The sequence below is a fragment of the Cyanistes caeruleus genome, chromosome 5 (genome assembly GCF_971803275.1).
Source record: "Cyanistes caeruleus chromosome 5, bCyaCae1.hap1.1, whole genome shotgun sequence".
In the NCBI taxonomy this organism is placed as follows: Eukaryota; Metazoa; Chordata; class Aves; order Passeriformes; family Paridae; genus Cyanistes; species Cyanistes caeruleus.
Window position 1 is genome coordinate 62,388,316 of NC_141705.1, and position 20,713 is coordinate 62,409,028.

The following is a 20,713-nucleotide window of genomic DNA, read 5'->3' on the forward strand; positions in this document are numbered from 1 at the left end:
AAAAGAGCTCCTGACTTATTGCTGTCTAAAACTTTCAAAGACCATTTAGTTGTATTAGCTACAACAAAATATTAAGATAACAGAGACAATGAAAAATTCAAAATTTAAACTGTCATCTAAAAAATAATTCTATTCTTTCAACCACAAGCAGACTATTGCATTCTTATGATTCTATGAAAAGGTAACAATGCAAACAGTATTTCCAGTCTGTCTTAAGAAACCCCAACATTATGACCATATGTACACACTATGACTAAAAAGTAAAATATAAATGAGGACTTTTTAAATAATAGTTTTAGTATTTAAAGCAATACAAGCTTTTCATACATACATAATAATTTCAAATATGCAGAAAAAGCTTATTTACTACAAGACACCAAATTATTACCTGGCTTAAGTGCCTTTTCTAAGCCTTTGTAGTAAGACCAGTTTTCAGGATTTCTTTCTTGCAGTCCCTTGTAGACTTCAACTGCTTCTTCAAGTCTGCCAAGCTGAAGCAGGAGTTCTCCTGTGTGAAAAGCAAGTTTTAAATTAAGATAGCAAGCTAGTAAAGCAATGTAAAATTTATCACTCTACAGTAAAAGGCTGGATAATCCTTAACTTCATGCAAAGTCTAATTTCTTAATAAAAATAAGCACTACATATAGCATTACAAACTAGTTGACAGATTTGCTTTTACTTTGACAATAGCTGCAATTATAGTGAGATTTTACAACTCGGCCCATATTACCTGAAACTTATTTGAAAATTTAATGCAAAATGCATGTGGGTTTGTTTTTTTTTTCTCACTTACTGAAGTGACTGGTTACTTTAAGCACAGGTTTTACTGCAGAAGGCAACTTAAAAAAGTACATGGTATTTGATGTATACACGATCTTGAAAACCAAACTGAACATGCAGAGCTGCAAGTAAGAGAGTGGTTCGTCAGTCTGGTATTTCATGAAACTAACTCCACTGTTTTTAATCAAGCCATTGATTTGATGACTGAATTTTTAAGATTCTACAAACAAGTTTCCTTTTAATGATACTTCAATACAAATTAAAACTGATAAAGTAAAGATTGGGTCTAACAATTATATAAGCATCTTTGCTACTGCTGGAGCTGCAACAGCAGTCAAATTCCCATTTCGCAATGGAGAGCTATTTGACAAAGCTTTGCTATTGGCAAATATTAGGCAAGAACAGATTACACACCAGAGGTGAACAGTGTCACTCTAGACTAAGGAAAGATTTTCTTACCCAGTTTCAAGAGGAAAATGCAAATTTACCATTCTTCATCCCTATGCCACACAATTAACATGCAATTTTGTCAAGAGATGCTGCTTTCCACAGTTAGAATAACTTGAGGACTACAAACGAATCTAGTGCCCGGGAAAAGATCAATAGTTCACTCATTGAGAATGACAGAATTCAGAAAATAAACCTTAAATTCTTTCTCTGAGTTGGAAGTTAATTTTTTTTTCTATCTAACAGCAGTAAATGCCAATACAATTTTCAGTGTTTGTCAGTTGTACTTTATCCACAGTGGCTTCTGCATATGTGCTTAAAATTTTACACACTCATATATTACCAGGCTCTTCTGGAGAATACACAGCAGCCAAGCCAGACCAAACAACATAATGGGAGCTATGCCCAAAAAAATTAATCACTTGTATCTTGTTGAAAGTATGCAGACTGCAAAGAATATTTTGTCTGGTAACTTCCTAGGAGGTTTTGTGTTCTGGTCTCTGGCTTATTTTTAGTAAGTCCTATTTGAAAACCTATTTCACTCCTAACTTTGGACCTTCAAACACTAAGTATGTCACATAGTATGGCTACACAGAGCATAAAGTACGTCAAAAGATCCTTCAGATAAAAAATAAAGTTACAAAAAAAAACACTCCCACCCCCCAAAAGTCCCACTGCTGTGTTTCAAAAACTATCTGTGATACTGTAGTCCCTGTATCTATTTTCTTTTATATGCAAATGAAACAAGATATTCAGCTACTGTGGAAAGTCATCTGAAATCAATTTCCTTGGGGAAACACCACACCTCCCATAATACTATCACTACTCAATTCTTAGGTTTGTTTTGCAAGACAGGGAGATTACTGCTAGCAGAAGCAGGGAACTAGATACAACATCTACATGAACAAACTAGAGTAAAATGATTTCTTCTCTTTACTTAAAGCAATCATTTATATAGATTCCATTGTGGGCCAAGAACAAGCAGTACCTTCAATAGATCGGCAGTTTCACAGAAAGACTGTACAAGCATCAAGCACAAGAGGAACAAAGCATGCTTTAAGAAAGTACACCTGTTAATAGAGCTGTTAGAATGAACTTGTATCACTCTGCAATTCCATCTATGGAATATAAGCTACACTGTGGTATTGGTCTATTATAGTATTATACATCAGGTTTATAATAATACAACAGAAGCCTATGCTGGGTTGCCTCACTAAAGAGCCTTCCAATACACTGCAAAGGTGACTGAGTACATTTAAAAGCCTTCTGCTGTGCCAAAGATGATTCTTCCCTTTCAGCATGTGGTATCTTTGTCAGGGCCACTATCAAAGCTGTAACAGCACGGGTCTGGGGACACTACTCAGACAGAACTTCAGGGCTTCAATTTAGGATCTCCTGTCTAAAACGCCTGTTAGCTTAAAAGTTTCAGAACAGCATGTCCGTACTTCACTGATGTCTTCCCTATCTGGGACAAGCACATGACAAGGACTGAATAAGCTGTGAGACAAGTAGTTCTTTATAACAGCAAAATAAATTAAGCAAAAAACAAATCAAAGTCATAAACAAATATAGGAAAAGCTGACAGTATGGACATCCCATTGTATGCTAAGTGTTCCAATGCCTCTTCAGAAAGTGAGTGATTACCTTTAGTTTCTTCAACAGCCAGTTTATCACAGATCTGCTTTTCATAGGTACAAAGATGCTCCAAGGCTTCTTTATATAGCCCTGCTTCCCGGAGGACTTGATTTTGATAGAGCAGCAGCTCACTGTACTCGTAGTCCACTTTGTCAGGTGATGTCTACATAGGAAAGCCAGACACAGGACATAGTTCAGCCTTGTAATCCTAAAATTTGGGACCAAATTCATTTGACTAAAAACACTGCATAAAGTTTTCTCATCATGACAGGATTTTTTTTTGTCTTAAGCAGCAGTTCATATACCAATTTCACGTTCTCTTACCTGCTGTGTCTTCCTAAATTCCTCTAAAATTTTTGCTGCCATTTCATAGTCTTCCAGCAGATGGTAAGCAATGGCATAACCAATCCATGATGCTCGTTGTGCAGGTCGGAGCTGAAGCAACTGGTATCTTGTTTCCTGCAAAAAAAGTAGCTGCTAATTTTCCTGACTTTTGTCTGATACTCTTTAGAATCCATTAGGCAATATTCTGTCTTCAATATTCTAGCATTTAAGGAATTCACTGCAAAATAGTTCTCTATATGCATTTTATTAACTAGAGAAAGAATAAACTTTAAACTATAATGGTGTTCACTGAATGAAAAAAAAAAGCCTTCACAAAATAACACGTCCAACCAAATCCTGATGAGTCAGACCAATTTTGTTAATGTATGACACAAATGCTTTTCTTGTCTAACCACTTATGAACAGAATATAATTAAAGATACTTAATTTGAATTGCAGGAACATTTACAGGTGCTTCAAATTAACCTTGAAAGTACATATCTATTTAAATATTTGGAAGCGTTCTTAGGCAACACGGGTCACACAAACACATCCTTATTCTTTGGCAAGAGGATAAGTACAGCTGGAAAATACAACAGATTTGCTTGGTATCATGCAATTTTAATCTGAGGAAAATGCTTTAACTTGTTTTGTTATAGACTCTTGAAAGGCATTTTCAAGTAACTTAAGGGAAAAAAGTTACTTTCTATCGAAAAAGCCTAAACTGTCAGAAGAAGGATCAACAAAGAACTAAAACCAGTTACAGCTGTTTTAACAGAATGATGATCACTCAAAATATTTAGGAAAGGCTGGAGTTTAAAACAAAGAAAAAAACCAACCAAAACACAATCTTATTCCCAGTTTTAAGAGCAAATTCACATTCTTCAGAACCCAGCAAATGATTACCATGAACTACTGACTTCTAAGCATCCTAATGTTTAATTCTTAATGCACTTGGTAACCATGAGTTACTTGTATGTTTAGAGATTACGAAATTTGTATTCATATTTATCCAGATACCAAGAAAACAGAAATTTGCAAACACATTTTGCAAATGTGCATTTTTGGCACCTACACTAAATTTTAATTAGCATGTCTCAGCAAGAGCAGAACCAAATTTCTAAATTACTAATATGAAAAAATCCATAATTAAGAATTGTCCTGACTCAGGACTAAGTTCTCTGAGGACCTGTGCTAGCTCATGGTTCCACACAACCTGAGTTCTGAGCACAGAACTTACTCCTGCGTACACTAATATTACCCTAATGTGAAAAGGAAATAATACATGAAGAGACCAACTAATGCATTTTAAACAATGCAACTTCAGACGTTCAAGGGAAACCTAGAAAAATGAAAACCTGACCAAAAAAATGGAACTGTCACTCACTAATGCCTAAGTTGGTCAGGAACCAAAATACGATATTTCATGCAGCACACTGCTTGTTCTATTATTACCTACTGCTAAGAGAATTCAGGGGTCCACTAATGTAAAGGTGGAGGGATATACAGGACAAAATTACTAAAAAATACAAACTCCTTTGCCTGAATAAAAGTCACGTTCTGAACACATAGCCTCTTACCTACAGGAATCCTTTCAAGAAAAGAACAAGACTGGAGATTGTCTAGTTGGGTTATACAACATCAAAAAAACCCCACACCTATAAAGCAAACAATTCTGCACTAAGCTGAAATTGCATCATTTAATTTGCCATTAAATCTTTGTATTTTATAAAAATTGCTCAGTAGTACATCTGCTTTTACTTTCATGAAGTGAAACAGTGGCATGTAGTTCTAAACCTCTGGACCTAACTTTTTTAAAGTGTCATTATTCAGTCTGCCCCCTTTCCTGAAGTTCCCTAGAGGATGATTAAATGCAGTATGCATACTTACCCTGTAACCTTCAAGATCCCTCATTTGAATCTGTAGTAGAGAAAGGTCTCTCAAGATTTGAAGATTGTCTTTGTCCCATTTCAGTGCATTTCTATAGCATTTGATAGCTTCATCATACTTCTTGTCTGACCTCTGAAGAAGGCCATAGACATGCCAACCTGGAAAACTCTATTAAGGCTTCCACTGAATTTAAGCAGGGACAAATGAGCTCCAACATGACAGTGATAGAACAGCTGGCAACAAGCTCTCAAGCTGTTTTGTAGATGGACAGGAACATTACAATTATTTTTGTAGGAACTTTGCCAGTTATACGTATACAATCTATGTAATATGTTGTAAGTGTTACTTTTCACATACTGGGGGAGAAAATAAAGTAACATGAGCTCTGAAAACACTATCAGGCCTACTTAAACACAATTTTAGACAACAGAAGTGCTCATACTTACTACACTCCAAGTGTATGACCAGTCTTTAACAATGTAATGGCAACTACTCATGCTTCCAAAGCAAATCCTATGCTTAAATGCTCACTATCAGTTCATAGATGCAGATTAATCATAAAAAATACATAATGTATACCAGAATAATATGTGAGCTAACTGTGACTGCAAGGACTGTAAAGCATCTCCTCTGTAGATACCTTACACAAAATATTTATTGGAAAACGAAAATTCTGAACTTCCAGTTTGAAGTTTAAACTGGCTTTTATTGCTACTCCATAAATCAAGTAGTTGCAGAAATCACCTTTTAAATTCATCAGTAAAAGCCCTATTCCAAAAAGGATACAGACATGACTCTTCAAGTCATTCCTTAGGCCTCTGCGCACAAGTTCATAAGCTTCCTCTTTCTTCCCTAGACAGTTCAGTGTTAGTCCTTTCATTGCCAAGGTTTCTAAAAAAGAAAAAAAAAAATAATTAAGTATCAGTTATTCAGTTCCATGGATTTCAAGCTCCATATAACCCTAAACATAGTATAAATGCAAATTTAGATTCAAGATCAAGATTTCACATTCTCTTCTCACATGGAAAACTCTACTGTCAGATTATTCACTTAAGTATAACATACATTGCAATAAACCTTTTCTATTAATTCCATCAAAATATGAAGTAATGTTTTATTTTAAACCTGCCTGCTCTACAAGCATTTGGAGATATTTTTCAGCTACTCAACTACTTATTCACAACTCTGATATTTCTACATATCTACCCATACCAAAGTAGTTGTAAAAAACCCACAAAGCATTTCTGAACAGTGCAAAGAGACTTTCAACTCAGAACTAAAGAGATGAAATAAGAACTAAGAGCTTAAAATACAGCAAAGGAATAAATACCTCTTTCTTTAAAAATAAGACTATTCCTTCAGAAAAGTAGCAGCCCACAGAGCTGAGAGAGTACTGAACAATACTCAGCCTCTTCCTTTTGTTTTTCACTTTCATGTGAGTGAATATCAATTTCCCCGGAAAAGTGATTTAACTAATGCGTACTTGTATTAGAAAACTTGCACCATGAATCTTAGACTAGAATGATAAAGAATGGGAAGCTACAACTACTGGCAAGATTAGTCCTTAAAATGACAAATCTTACCAACAGTAAGTGCTTAATACGCATGTTTCTGGATGCTCTTATTACTTTATTGGCAAAAATTAGTGGTGAAGGGGTACAAAACATTAAAATAATTACTCTACTGTAAAGTACAGTGAGAAAGAGAGCACATGGCATTTGAAAACTTACCTCCATGTTCTGCAAACTTGGGATTGGAAAGGATCTGTTTACAGAACTTCAGCCCATTTCTGTACTGCTTATGTTCATAACACCTCTGTTGAAGAACAAAGTAAGTTTATTCAAAAAATTTTGAGTGGAAGTATTTATGTATGCTTGAAATTAAGCATCAGTACAGCTACAGTTTTTAGAAAATGTACTAATATTTTAATGAACTCTGTTTATTGAGCTTCCTCTGTTTAAAAAGTCTTTCTATTGGCAGAGAAAAAAAGAAAAAAAATTAGCAACACCATGATTTTGAATGTGTAAGTGAAGACAAATTATTGTACAGCAGATTCTAAGGTAAGACACCACAGGAAGCTTAAGTGCCTAAAGAGATTCAACTCTTCCCTAATATAAAAGCAAACCTTATGTTGTAACTGGTGGTAAGCACTGAACCCACTTTGGCCAATTATCCTGGATAGCAAGCCCATGAGACCACCTCCAATAAACATACAAGCTGGAAAGACATAAATCATTGGAACTTGGCTTAAACTACCTCTGAAAGCAACCTCTTAAAATCATTTGCTTACAACATGTATCTCATACAAACAAACTTTCAAAACTAGTATACAGTAACATTATCTTGCCATACTGTAAATTTAAACATTCCCCTCCTGTTTTCTTGGTCCAACTCTTTTGTCTGAGCCTCATTCATTATGCAAGATGACTGCAATGCACAACAGCACACAGTATGAACTTTCAAAGCCAGGTTTATTATTTTATTTACGTAAAAATACTTCTTGTGCTCATATTTAAATATAAGCAAAAAAAAGTAACAGTATAAACACCAATTCATACATTTCAGGTCACTTCAGCAAATGCTTGGAACATCTTACGTTTAATTTTATCGTAATGAAATAAACATTTATGAGCCCAGGAGTACAGAAGCACACACTGAGCACCAAGCCAAATCCTACAAATCCTGTTATTAATTACAATGTCATTCATAACAGGACCTCACTGACTCTGGTCGATCCATTACGGTGGCAGGACAGCAGACATGGGTGTAAAAATTGGGTACAGTTGAGATCTTTTAAGTCCTTCTAAGTAAGTTGTTGCTCAGGATTCCACCTTTCCTCATGCTGCTCCAAAGTAATTATCCAAGAGCATTCATAAGTACATATGGACACCACGTGCCCTCAAACCACTCTCAACAAAAATATTTAGGAAAGGCAGACCCAAGAAGGTTTAGAATGTTCAAGCAGAAGGCTCTAAAAATAAAACTTTAAAAAGTTAGATGAATGTTAGGGGAAATGCTTAAAAAAGAAAATGGCATATTTACAACTGTGTTTTATGCTGTTCTTCATAAAGAAAGATGCTGTTTAGTGTCTGGTTTTCTCTTGGAAATACCAACAATAAACTTCAAAGGTGTAAAAAAGTGGTAAAACACTAAATGCATGTATTATTTCCTAGTATTGAAGTCTTACAGTTGAAAAAATATGACTGAAGACCAAGATGCACCACAAAGCACCTATGTCGCCCCCACACACACACATTGTCACCACCCTTAGGAGAAAGGGAACTGCTTGCTGTCTTCGGTTGCAATCCAAAATGTAACCAAAAGTATGCATTCTATTACCATCTGTTAAAACCAAGTAGGGCAGTGTTCTTTATCTCTTCCATGACCCATCCTCCCTTCAGAGGGATATCTTCTGTTAATGGGCCATTGAGTCTCACGGCATGACTGATAAAATTACATCATCCCATTGTGAGATGCTCCACCCAGGGGGAGGGGCCAAGCCTTCCTACCTCAGTACAATCTGAGACATAGACTGAATGTGGTGTTCTTTCTCCACTAGATCCCCAGAAGACCAGACTGTTCTGCATCACCACTAAACCTTCAGAAAAAAACTACACCCTTTCTACAAAATCACTGCTTCAGCAGAACCAGGTCAGACACTCCGAGAAGACTACAGCCACCACTTAACTAGCAACCTGACCAACAGGTTGTAGTCTGACCGTCAGTGTTTTTTGTACTACATTTTATTTTCATTTTTCTGTTAAGGTGTAGTTTAGTTTTTTGGACTTTTTATACATATTGGTAAAGAACTATTATTCCTACTCCTATATCCTTGCCTAAGAGCCTCTTAATTTCAAAATTATAATAATTCAGAGACAAGTTTACATTTTCAATTTCAAAAGAAACTCCTACCTTCCTTAGCAAATACCTGTCTTTTCAAACCAAAACACTCACATGGAAAAGGAGGGAGGAGGAAGATGCCCAGAGAGCAAGACGTACTCGAAGAGGAACAAAATAATTAGAATGGTTTCAACTTGAACAGACCTTCAAAGACCATCTAGTTCCATCCACCCCACCGCCAAGCACCTTTCACTGTACCACGTTGTTCAAAGCCCCACCCAACACTGACTTTGAACACTTCCAAAAGACAACTCCCTCTGTTCACCAAGGACAGGAAAAGTCAGCACTGTAATCACGTTGCAAAAGGAAGTTTTAATGGTTAGGTAAGAGGAAACCTGTACAGGCAACTATTTTTTTTTTTTTTTCTATTAAACTTGACTGGGTTATTACTTACACCTTCCAGTCATTATCAGCTTTCAAGTAGCTGGCTGAAGCACTATAATCAGCCACTAGTCAGAGCTTACAGATTTTTTTTTTTTTTTTTTTTTTTTTTTTTTTAATTGAAACTATCAGTCATAAAGGTTACTAGCCAGGCCTCCTCCCAGAAAAGTAGAGCCACCATTTGCCCCCACCCAGGTAGTTTTGAAAGCAGCAGAACCTGAAACAGAAGTGGTGCAGCCACAGGAACTGAAGAATGTGTCTGCAGTGTAACTAAGGCACTGTCACAAGCAGATGGAGCACTCTGGGGTTTTGCAGACTGGCTTTGAGTACAGCTCGCTCAGATGCTGGCTGAATGTGAAATATTATTAAATGGAACCATTTAGTGGTAGACTGTAATAACCAGGCTCTCACCTTGAAGTTTAGGGAAAGTCGTATATGCCAAGATGGGATATATGCTAGAGACAGGAAATATTTGCACATAAAACTTTCTAGCGTGATACAGAGCTTATAATGCAAGGTAGTTTGGAACAGAGAAAATTCACTAAGAACTACAACAAATTCTTCCTTTAGGCTTCATGGAGGAAAGATTTACAAGTCAATATCCACTTACATCTACAGAAAGGTTCTCATAACCCAGAAACTACTTGGATAGGGCCAACAAATTATCAGGAAACAATCTGGATATACTTTTATCTCCAGAATATAGCTTTGTATATAGACATGGCTATTTATACCCCTCAGTGAAGCATCAAAGGTTTCCTTTGACAGGTTATTTCTAGATCAAGACAAATTGGAATGATTTCCTGTATACAATTTCTTCAAGTTTCCTAGCTAATACTTTCAGGCTTATTTCATTCTGTTAATGAAAACATTTCAAATTGTGTTATTTTATGAGTTTCCTTACTCTGTGTACGTGTTCTATGTACACACTATGTTTTGACAATGGAAGGAAGGGAATGAATGAAACTGAGGTCATATTTAGTTCTTCAGAAAAGAAGAGGTTGTTGCCTCAAAGTGGGCCCAACACCATTGAGATTCTCCTGCCTAAAGCTTTGCACATACTTAACTCATTCTCCAGAGATATTATGGGCTAACAAGCTTAAATTAAGGTATGACTGAGACAGAAGGAAGTCAGGATAGAAGCATTTGCAACCATAGCTGGTACAAACCTCAGTCAGCCTATAGTTTCAAGGAACAGACAAATCAAACCGAAGTCTTTTAATAAAAAGGAGACAGAAAATATATATACAGCCTGGGAAAAAAGATCCCTAAGCAAGTAAGTAATTTCTGAGTATGAGAAGACAAAAACCCCAGCAATTTAAATTAAAAAAAAAAATTAAAAAAAAAATCACAGAAGCAGGAATGGTGACATATCAAGTATTCTCCGGACATAAAGACACAGGCTTTTTGGAAACAGGAATTTTATTCATCTGGGTAGCTTGTTTCCTTCCAGATGAATAGGTTGTAGCAGTCATTCCCAGAACTCCAACCTTTGCTTTAGGACAGATGTTCGGCAGAAGTAATATCATTCTCTGTTCCAGAGATGGCTGGAAGAGCACAGTTGCCTGCACTAAGCTAAATTCCTGCACATATAAACTTCAAAGCCAGCAGTGAGAGGAGACTTGTAATGCTTGACAGACAAGTGCTACAGCTACAATTTGTGACATCGTGCAATGAGAAAACATAAAAAGCTGAACTTTAGAAGAGTGAGGTTAAGAAGAGTAATGCTTCAGAAGAACAGAATCTGACTCTACATCAGTACTGAATCTATTACACATTTCCTGCCCTTAGAAGTTTTTCACTTAATAAGTTAGCAAATATTTAAGATATCTAACAAGTTTTTCTATACATGATATGGCCAGAATTGCAACCTATTCCAAACACACCAAGATTCTTTTTATACCCTTAACTAATTTTCTATCTTTATAGCAAGGAAATAACATCTGCTTTAATACAATTCTATAAAGAATTAGTAAGATGAGGCAGGCAAAGTATGAGTCCTTCAAAATTGTGCAAGACAATAGGAGGTAAGTGACAATTTGCATTTGCATTGCTTCTCCCACCACTAAGTATTTATTCAGTGGATCAGAATGCATGGCAATTACTAGACAGACACAGAAATTTTAAGGCACAGAGATTGCTCATATTCTCTAGAATTCCACATCTGAGGTGGAAGGAGGGCTTGTATTCTGATGTTCTCTGAAGTGTATAAAGGCATTTGTGCTGACTCAGTCTCTGGCCAGCAGATTCCTTACATAGGCACATGGCTCATTGTGTCACATGTGAATAAATTCCTCCACATTTCTTCTTTGGTAGCTGCCATGAGGAAAGGTGAAAATACTCCCGCTATTTAAGCTTACCTACATCTAGCCACAGCTCATGGCTACATGGAGCTTGTTCCACCCTTGCCCCAGCTTTCCATTTTTCAATCTGCACCATCTACTCCCTAAACCTCGCTGCCAAACCTACACATAGTGTACATTGACATGGATACTTGAACAAGGTAACCACAGGGTGGTTATTTTAAGGGCCATGCTACTGATTACAGTAGCACTAAGAGCTTCTTACAATAGCAGAATTTACTTTTATCCAAGCAATTCAGCACTGTTTTATTTATATATTGTACAAACAAATACCTTATCACAAGAGCATTTTAGAGATTTTGTATTTTTGAAATGTACACAACTAGGCTCTCCAATTGTTTGCTGCTGCATTAGGTTAACACAATCTGGCTTTTTAGTAGTGACAGAGGAAGACACAGAGACTGCTTCTGGGGGGGGAAAAAAAAAAGCAAGCTACCCCAAATTTCTACTGTGTCCAGCAGAACCTATCCCGGCTCTGACGACTGACATATTGTCTGGATAAATTAGAGAAGTTAGCAACGCTTCTGTGATTACATATGTAAGAAGGAAAAAAAGCAGGCCATTCCTCTTTCTTCTTCTCCTTGGAGGGGGCCACAGGAGCTCTTCCCAGCCCTGGTACCTCTACTAGCATGGCTGCTGGGCTTCTGGCACCGGGGGCCGTCCCGGCGCCGTGAGCAGCCACGTGGCCGAGGCTAGTACCGAGAGCGCTCAATGCGGCTGGGAGTGGCTGCGCATCCGACATTAGCATGGGGCGGCCGCTGCTATTCCGGTGGCTTGCAATGGACTTTATTTGTTTAGCCGCTTTTAGCAGAAGTGGCAGCTTTTCCTTTCATTGTCTCGCATGAGGAGAGGTGCTGAGTGGAGGCAGCAGCCAGCGCAGCTTGCGCGGTGCTGGTGGATACCATTTGACCAGCAGTGAGGCGCATGGCGAGCAATTCCCTGATGCAGAGACCAGACAAGATCAGCCTTTCAGTACTGCAGAACTGTATATATATAAACATTTCAATTGACAGAATTTGAGAATAAACAAATCTACGAACACCATTCCTCCCAAGTCGCAGAAAAGAAAAACGCGAAAACACACGAGAACAACATGGCAACAATGAGGTTGGTGCAAAACAGGGAGGGGGAGGAGGAGGAGGTGCTACACGTCAGAGCTGAGTCTTCTACAAGCCATGATGAGGACTGTTAATACAGCAAACTGTTTCCTTATAATTCCTGAAGTGCATGGGGGGGATGCAGAATTCACTCACAGCCTGTGTATGAAAGGTGCTCACACTGGAGCATGTGGATGCTGAGAAGCTGTGAACTGATGAGAGGCTTGAACAGAGAAAGAGAACCCTTGCTTCTAAAGATATAGGACGAAGACCTTTGCTTTTATACTAGAACAGCTCATCCTTAGAAGAGTGTACCCCATTGATCAAAAGGCCCACAAAAAACAGTTGTGGGAGTACTGCTTTGCCATGTGGGAGGAACTCATGCTGCAGCAGGTTCAAGCAAGACTGCTGCCTGTGAAAATTAGAAGCACATTGGTAAAGTTCACAGAACACTGCCTCCTGTCGGAAGGGTCCCGTGACATAGCAAAAGAGACTCCTTTCCCTAAGCAAACTGAAGAAAGATTGTTTAGAAGTGACAAACTGACTAAAAACCCCATGTTTTGTCTCCCTGCACTGTTGGTAGGAAGGAAAGAAGGGCTGGGAGAGGGAAAAGGTGTTGTAAAGGTTTCTTCATCCTCTTCTAAGTCTGTTGTTAATTTTTTTCTTTATACTTTAAGTTTTAAGCCTGTTTTGCCCTTAAAATGTTTCTTCCCAATTCTTACATCAACTCATGAAGTCCTTTTCAATTGCTCTTGTCCCCTCCTCTGCTAATCTATAGAAGAGGAGAATGAGTGAATGATTTTTCGTGGATGCACTGGTGTTCAGCCAGCTCCAAACCCACAACAGCTACCTATAAGCAGGCAGCATATTTTACTCCCAAGTAATTCTTCCCTCTGAAACTAGACATTTTATGGTCAAATACATGTATTTCCAACTAAAACTACAGGATAAGAGTAAAGTGCAGCATTTTGACATGCAGGTATGTCCCTCAGGATCAAATACACAGCACACAGCAGACTGGACTCTGCCATTTATACATTAAATATTTTGCACTTATTCACACCCAGGAGTACAAATCCTCTTATCACAAAGCAGTCTTCACGTCTTGCAAGCATTTAATAACTAAGCTAAATAATTTAATAGCCATCCAGACTTAAATGTGCTATTTGTAAGATTTTTTATAATAACTACCCTGCAGACTGAAGTGTGTTGTATGTTCAGTAACATCAGTTAACATCAGCTCAGCAGGCCAGCTCAGCATAAACACCAAGAGTTACCATGAGACTGACCAGAAGCTTCACAGTGAATCTACACTGCCACCAAGTACCACTCAACCTACACAAAGAATCACCTCAACCACCACATAACACAGAAAACTCCCTTTCAAGCAGGAACGCTTGAGAAAGTACATAGGTAAAACCTAGCTGATTCAAGAGTATTTTAAAACTAATTTTCAGCAGTGAAACAAAACAGAAAGTCTCATAGGAATCTATCCAACCTGAATTTTGCAGTTGATTGAACAGGTGAGAAGCAGACTCAAAAGTGTTTTATGAGCAAGATGAAGACAATCACAGAAGACCAACATAAAGGAGAAACCACCTTTGTCGTCTCACCTGGAAGCATGCAAGACTAGAGGTTTTTCCTCAAGCGTAATTATCAAAGAGGTGCATCTACTCCCCAAACTCACAAGTGGGAGCACTGGGGCATTATTGAATGCTTTCTTTTTATTCTTACTTGAATCAGCAAGTTATAAGAAAGAGCAGTGTGAGAATAAAACCAATACAGCAGAACTAGGTGAGTGGGATGGAATCACATTACCAATTATTATGCCCTTTGAAAATTAACAGGAACCAAAAATAGTGTGTGCAATTTCCATTGAAGAGACAGAATTTTACAAAAAACTGTATGAAGAACTTTTAACTGTTTATTTTCTCTTCTAAGACTCTGTGTTTTACCAGGTCAACACTTTTTACTCCAACCTAAAACCCCACATCTGCAATTTAACTGAAGTAAAATGAATCTAAGCTACCTAATGCCCCAATACTTTAAAAACAACTGACCCAAACCAACCAACCAAAAAGCCCCACAAAATCCCCACAGGAAATCACTTCTCACCCACAAATAATGCTGTAAAAGCAAGCATCCTGATTTAGTCAATGCTGTGACAGACCAGCTGAAGTATATTATTTTCTTCACTAAATGAGTGAAAAGGAATTGGCATTAAACTTCAAAAGACAACAGAGCTGCAAACTGAATTTTTCTGTAGTTCACTATACTCAGCCCCTCTTCCCTCATCAAGTGACATAGCCAGTGTCATTGTCACAGGAAATGTATTGCAGAATACTCCCTATCATATTGAACAGTTACCAGGACAGCTGATCTACACATGGTCACCGGTGAATGTTCTACTTGCATCTGCAAGTCCCCAAGAAGAAGTACAATGAAGGGACTGCTCAAAGAAAACAATTCACAGATTTGAAACTGATGTCCTATTCCCTAAGGTTTTGAGGCTTGTGCCCATCCATGGTAGACAAGGAGTTGGATGGCCTTCAAAGGTCCCTTCCAACCCAAATTATTTTGATTCTACAACAAACCCTTTCAACTACAGCAGTGTGCTCTTAGGGGATCCCACAGTTTCTCCTGGTGGCAGTCATGGATGTACACTTGGGGCACCCCATGGCAATGCTGGCAACTACGATGCTGTGAGACCACTGGCAGTGGGAAGCACTGGAATCCTTGGCCTTTGCCTTACCTAAGGTGTGCATTTACAGTGCAGAATATGCGTATCTGCCACTCTGATTCTATTTCTTCCAGCACAGTTCAGCTACAGCACTTACCAGATAGTAAATTCAGGTGCTGGGCAGCTCAAGGCTGTTTTCCAGCACAGTTCCTCTCTCTACAGGTAGACGAGATCAAGTCAAATTACTAAGATGCACTAATTCAAGATCAATGTAGTAAAGAAGATTCTGGAAACTGGAAGCATTAGGAGCTACTACTCACTAAGAATTAGTGGGCCCTTCGAGCATTAACCACATCGAACAGCTCAGCAGCTCCAGATAAAAGATACTCCACCATACTGATTCAATTTCATGACAAAGACAAGATGTATGAACCCAAGGACTGAAGAAACCACACAAATCTTGCAGCTATGTTAATGCTGAAAAACTCTGGAGCAAACTGGCAGTTTTCTGCTGTCCAACTGAAACCAACTATTCTTTTTCACTGCTCTGAAGTGCTAATTAATTAAACTGATCAGTGTAACACACAGCTTCAGCAATTGCCTGGTTCAAGGGGTTAAGAAATCTTCCTCTGTACAGCACGTCTTTCCTTTTGGAAAAGTCACTGATTGCTTCTTAACTAGCAGTGCTTGGTAGCATACAAACAGAGAAAAAGCTGAACTTCAAATTAGGAAGAATATATGAAATATGTGTACCTTTTCATTTAATACTAAGGCAGAAGAAAAAAAAATATCTATGCCATGTCTATGCTTTTAAATTGGTCTCATTATTCTTTATTTATTATTTATTACATTATTTAACAAAATTTATCTGGAAATGGGGGCTGAAAAATAGTTAACTACAGCTCTTCTAGAAGACTAGAAATCCTCACTAACTGAAGACAGATGTGCTGAAAAAACCACCCCACATTATTCAACATCAGATCTGTTGGCCTGTATTTGCTTGTGTTAATCTCTTCTTGGGGAGAATTACCATGAATTTGGCCCTGCCAACTAAAAAATGCTGACTTCTGTTCATGACCCTGGAATCCCTACATTCAAGATTCACCCCTGGACTCATCAAGAAACTGACTGTACCTCACAAGAGATCCGGTACGCACAGGATATGTTTGGTTTTCAACAATTATCTGAAACAACCAAGTGTATCAATTCAAATTCCAAGATCTGGGTTAAAAATGTCTAAAGGAGCCTTGGTTGTTCTGGACTCAGACCTGAGCTGAAGTGTCCACATATCTCACAAAATAGTCTAAGATGCACAGTGAAACTACTGGCTTTCTACCCATGTATTACACCTCCTCACCCTTAGCACTGAGGTATGCAAGATGAGGTCTGGTAGCACTGAGCATTAAAAAATAGATAAATGGGTCTATTAAGATAAGAAAGTATATTCTTCAACATTACAAGGTTCGTTAACTTGATTCTGTGGTATCACACAAGCAAACAGAAATCCCTGTAACAAGTCTCACTAACCACATTTTAAGGATGGCAATGAATAACTGTTAATTTTCTCTAATTCCACAATTCCCTATCAGCAAAATCACAGATTGTGTAATTCCTTATGCCCACGCCCTTTGCATTAACACAGTGCTGATGCAGACTAGAGATTTAAATCTGAGACATCCAGAAAAAGTGCAATCAACAAAATCTCATTAAGAAAACCTTTCAAAAACAGAAATAAACACAGTGTCATCAAATTCTAACCAAAATAAAGAGTAGAAGCACATAAATGGAATTAACTCCCTTGCCCCAGTTAAAACCAATTTGGGTTCAATCAGGAATATCTATAGCCATAACAATGTAAGATGGGCTATAGTCCTACAAATGAGGATGCTTCTGTTAATGAGTCTTTTGTAGAATCACGTTTCTACAATTTCTGACAGCACCAGTGACAAAAATGGCCTAATTTCATGAACAGGCTTTAGTAACATATGTATTGCTCAAGGGAATTCTCAATGGCATCCTAAACTCACAAACAGCAATTAAATTCTTAAGCAGCTTTGAGAAACAGTTCTGAAAAATAAGATCAGTGATTCTGCATAAAGCAGGAAGTCTATCCTGTACTTCCATGCCAATGTTTCTGCCAATGTATTATTTTTCTTCCTACTACTACTGACAAAGCAGGGTATTCCTCTTGGCAAAGAAAAACCAAGTGACTGACATTTCAACAGACAAGTTATTAGAACAACCTTGTTAGCAATTCTGTATTTCAATCGGAAGACAGTACACAGTAAAATTCCAGTGGTGTGCATACTTGATTACTGTACAGCCATGCAAATGCAACAGTGATTGAAAACAAACTAATTTACTTGGTTACTGGTAAAAGTGAAATTCTGGAAATCAAGTCTTTAATCTTGAATTAAGATGACTTAAGAGGAGATCTCCAAGTCTGTCACCTCAGCAATCTTAAAGTCAGCACCTAAATTTCTGTGGCCACAACATTGTTTTAAAAGAATTCATGCTGATCAAAGTTTAGTAAAGGAGAAGCACTGGTCCGTCTAGTTTCAAAGTGGAGGGACAGGGAGCAGATTCTGGAATGAAGAAACAGGAAGATATCCCAGTACAAGGAACTCAGCATATTTACAGCAGAGGCATTGAAGAGAGGTTGTTCAGCAGGCATTTTATCACCAGGAATTCCTATATCATTAGTAGAACACTTGTCAAAACCAGCATGGAAAGGAAGACCACCAGCTCAAAGACAATGCCTTCAAGCTCTGCAATGTTAAAGTAAAAATGGCCATGTGAAGCTGAAATGCCCCTGTTCTGCAGGACACACCCTGGTTACTGCAATACCCCACTGGAGCACACAGGTTCTGGCCATGCCCAGTCAAGCCTGCACAGCACCTAAGGAAACTGCTAGACATAAAAGATGAAAAACCTTCATATGTGAAAATGGCCATGGCTAATCCCCAGTCCTGAACAGGGAAACTGACCTTCACACAATGCAATAAACACCAGCTCAAACTAATAAGGCGTCTTCTTCCTCAGTACACTACTTCTACAGCACAAAATAGAGTTGTGAGTCAGTGAAACTGTTTAAACAAGGACTGAAAACACACAACCACATTGCTTGTTTCCAACAAAAAATACAATGATGTTTCACTTCTTAAAGACTTGGACTTTCTTCCTCTTTGCTCATTAAAGGCTAAGCTCACTACACATGGAGAAAAATATTTGCACCACCTTAATCTGCCAGAACTCCAAGAAGTTCATCCTGATGTTTCAAGGGACTGAGAAAACTCTTCCACAAAATATATGGCACCTCTAACAGCTTTGCATTTAATGCTTCTTCAATACCTTTTCAATAAATATATTTAACTTCTACATCCAAAGAAAACTTGATTGAATATCATCTTTGGGATTTGTGAAATAAAACTGAATGTCACTGATGAACTGTACCTAACCAGACACAGCAATGAATAATTTGGCAAAATGCCAGGAATCGTCAAAGACTGTTCATCAGTTATATTTAATTAAAAATCAGTCAATCTTGCTTCCTACAGCTTCTAGCTCCATAGTTGATAGTTACGGTGGGGGCAAGTGGAAGGAAATGGAGTAAAGTACTTTTTCCATTGTCTCATAATGCATCCAGCCTTTTGTGTACCAAAATGCCAACTTACCCATTACTGTCCTGTGGTTACTATTCTATGCTTCCCCCTGCCCTCACCTGAATTATTCTCTAGCAATTTCTTGACTACCTAGAAATTAAGTATGTTCAAAAGAATCATAAGGACTCAATTATTTTAGATATGCCAATGTTGAGATCCATTTTTAGTCTAAACTCAGAATCTCTGAGCAGTAGAACATCTACTTGTAGACCTAGTAGCAAATAGTTAAAACTATAAAAACTGTATGAGCTAGACACTTTTTTTTAATGGAAGTGCAAATCTAAGGAGAATGGTGATTGCTAATCCTGTGGGTGTATTTTTGTTCAAGCTAATCATGCAGATCCCTTTCCTGCTGTACTACAGGAACTCTGAATTGTGAAGTACCTTTCAAATGGAAAAATGTTTCTATCGGAACCTCCACATGCCTGTAAACTGACTAGAAGAGGTCAGTCTAGTTACAGTGTGTTGGAACACACAAAGTGTACATGCTTCTGAACTCAGAATTTGTCAGGTAAGTGGAAATGCTGGATTATGAGCAGATACATTAACATGAGAAATGCACTGACCATGCAGGATGCTTATTACTAAACAAACAAACAAAAAAAACAAACTCTGAAAGCTAATTATTGCCATTTACTACGCAAAGCTGAGCAGGTTGGTAACATTTGTGTTTCAGGTATATATCTGAAAAAAAAAAAAAAAAAAAAGAGGCCTCAGGAATTGAAAACACACAAAAAACAGATTGAAAAATCCACCAATTATGCTTCACCTGCATAAATACAAGGCAGTTATCCACTTAGCTCCTGTGTTTATTATCTCCATGCAAATCAGAATGGGAATGGGTTTAAATTTCTGTTAACAGCCTATGTACCAGTAATTATGTATCTGTAGGGTATTGCATCCTTTCAATAACACTTGGACCAGTTCCCAAAGCATCTGTTGAAAAAATCACATCCAGGCATGCTGAACAGGACACGAGGCCTGGCTGGGCCAGGAGGCAGCATGAGTTTACCCAGGACCATCTCATTTCTGGCCGGGGGCTCAGAGCTGCACAGACAGACCTCAGCTCCTCCTACTGCTGTTCAGTCTCCTACAGGACACTACAAGAGGTGGCAGAGGATGAAGTGCTACAGTCTCCAGAAAACACAGTGTAGAATGAAGAGACATTGCAGGATGAGAGTGGTGTGAAGACAGGAGTTGAAGGCATAGAAGGGAAGTAATTTTTCTTAGGGCCTGCACTTAGGACGTCCTTAAAAGATATCTCAGTAAGTCAAGTCAAACTTGTAACCAAAACGAAGTAGAGTCATTATGCATAACAAGGCAGACAAGTAGTTCATTAGCAAAATTTTCAGTGTGATAAAAACCAGTTTCAAACCTTTTCTATTCACCATGTGTCATAAAGATACCTCGTCATGGGGCTGTCATAAACACCAGACTACACATGTCTCACAGGCTCATCCCTGTGACACACAGAAAAAGATCACAATGACAACAGCTTTTAGCCTATACACCAGATACCTCAAACTCCTCGATTTTTATTAAAGATTCTCAGAA

The 20,713-nt window shown here is 38.0% G+C and overlaps 1 protein-coding gene across 2 annotated transcripts in view; it reads right to left on the bottom strand.

Annotated features, from left to right (window-relative positions):
• NAA15 (N-alpha-acetyltransferase 15, NatA auxiliary subunit) overlaps positions 1 to 20,713 on the bottom strand; it is a 39,793-nt gene that overhangs the window by 16,299 nt on the left and 2,781 nt on the right. For both annotated transcript variants that reach the window (XM_086889838.1, XM_086889837.1), the window contains exons 2-7: positions 6,807 to 6,891; positions 5,863 to 5,967; positions 5,077 to 5,234; positions 3,187 to 3,321; positions 2,872 to 3,025; positions 389 to 508 (exon numbers count right to left, since the gene is read on the bottom strand). In XM_086889838.1, coding sequence (XP_086745964.1) covers positions 389 to 508; positions 2,872 to 3,025; positions 3,187 to 3,321; positions 5,077 to 5,234; positions 5,863 to 5,967; positions 6,807 to 6,891 — 757 coding nt within the window. The remainder of the gene's footprint in view (positions 1 to 388; positions 509 to 2,871; positions 3,026 to 3,186; positions 3,322 to 5,076; positions 5,235 to 5,862; positions 5,968 to 6,806; positions 6,892 to 20,713) is intronic.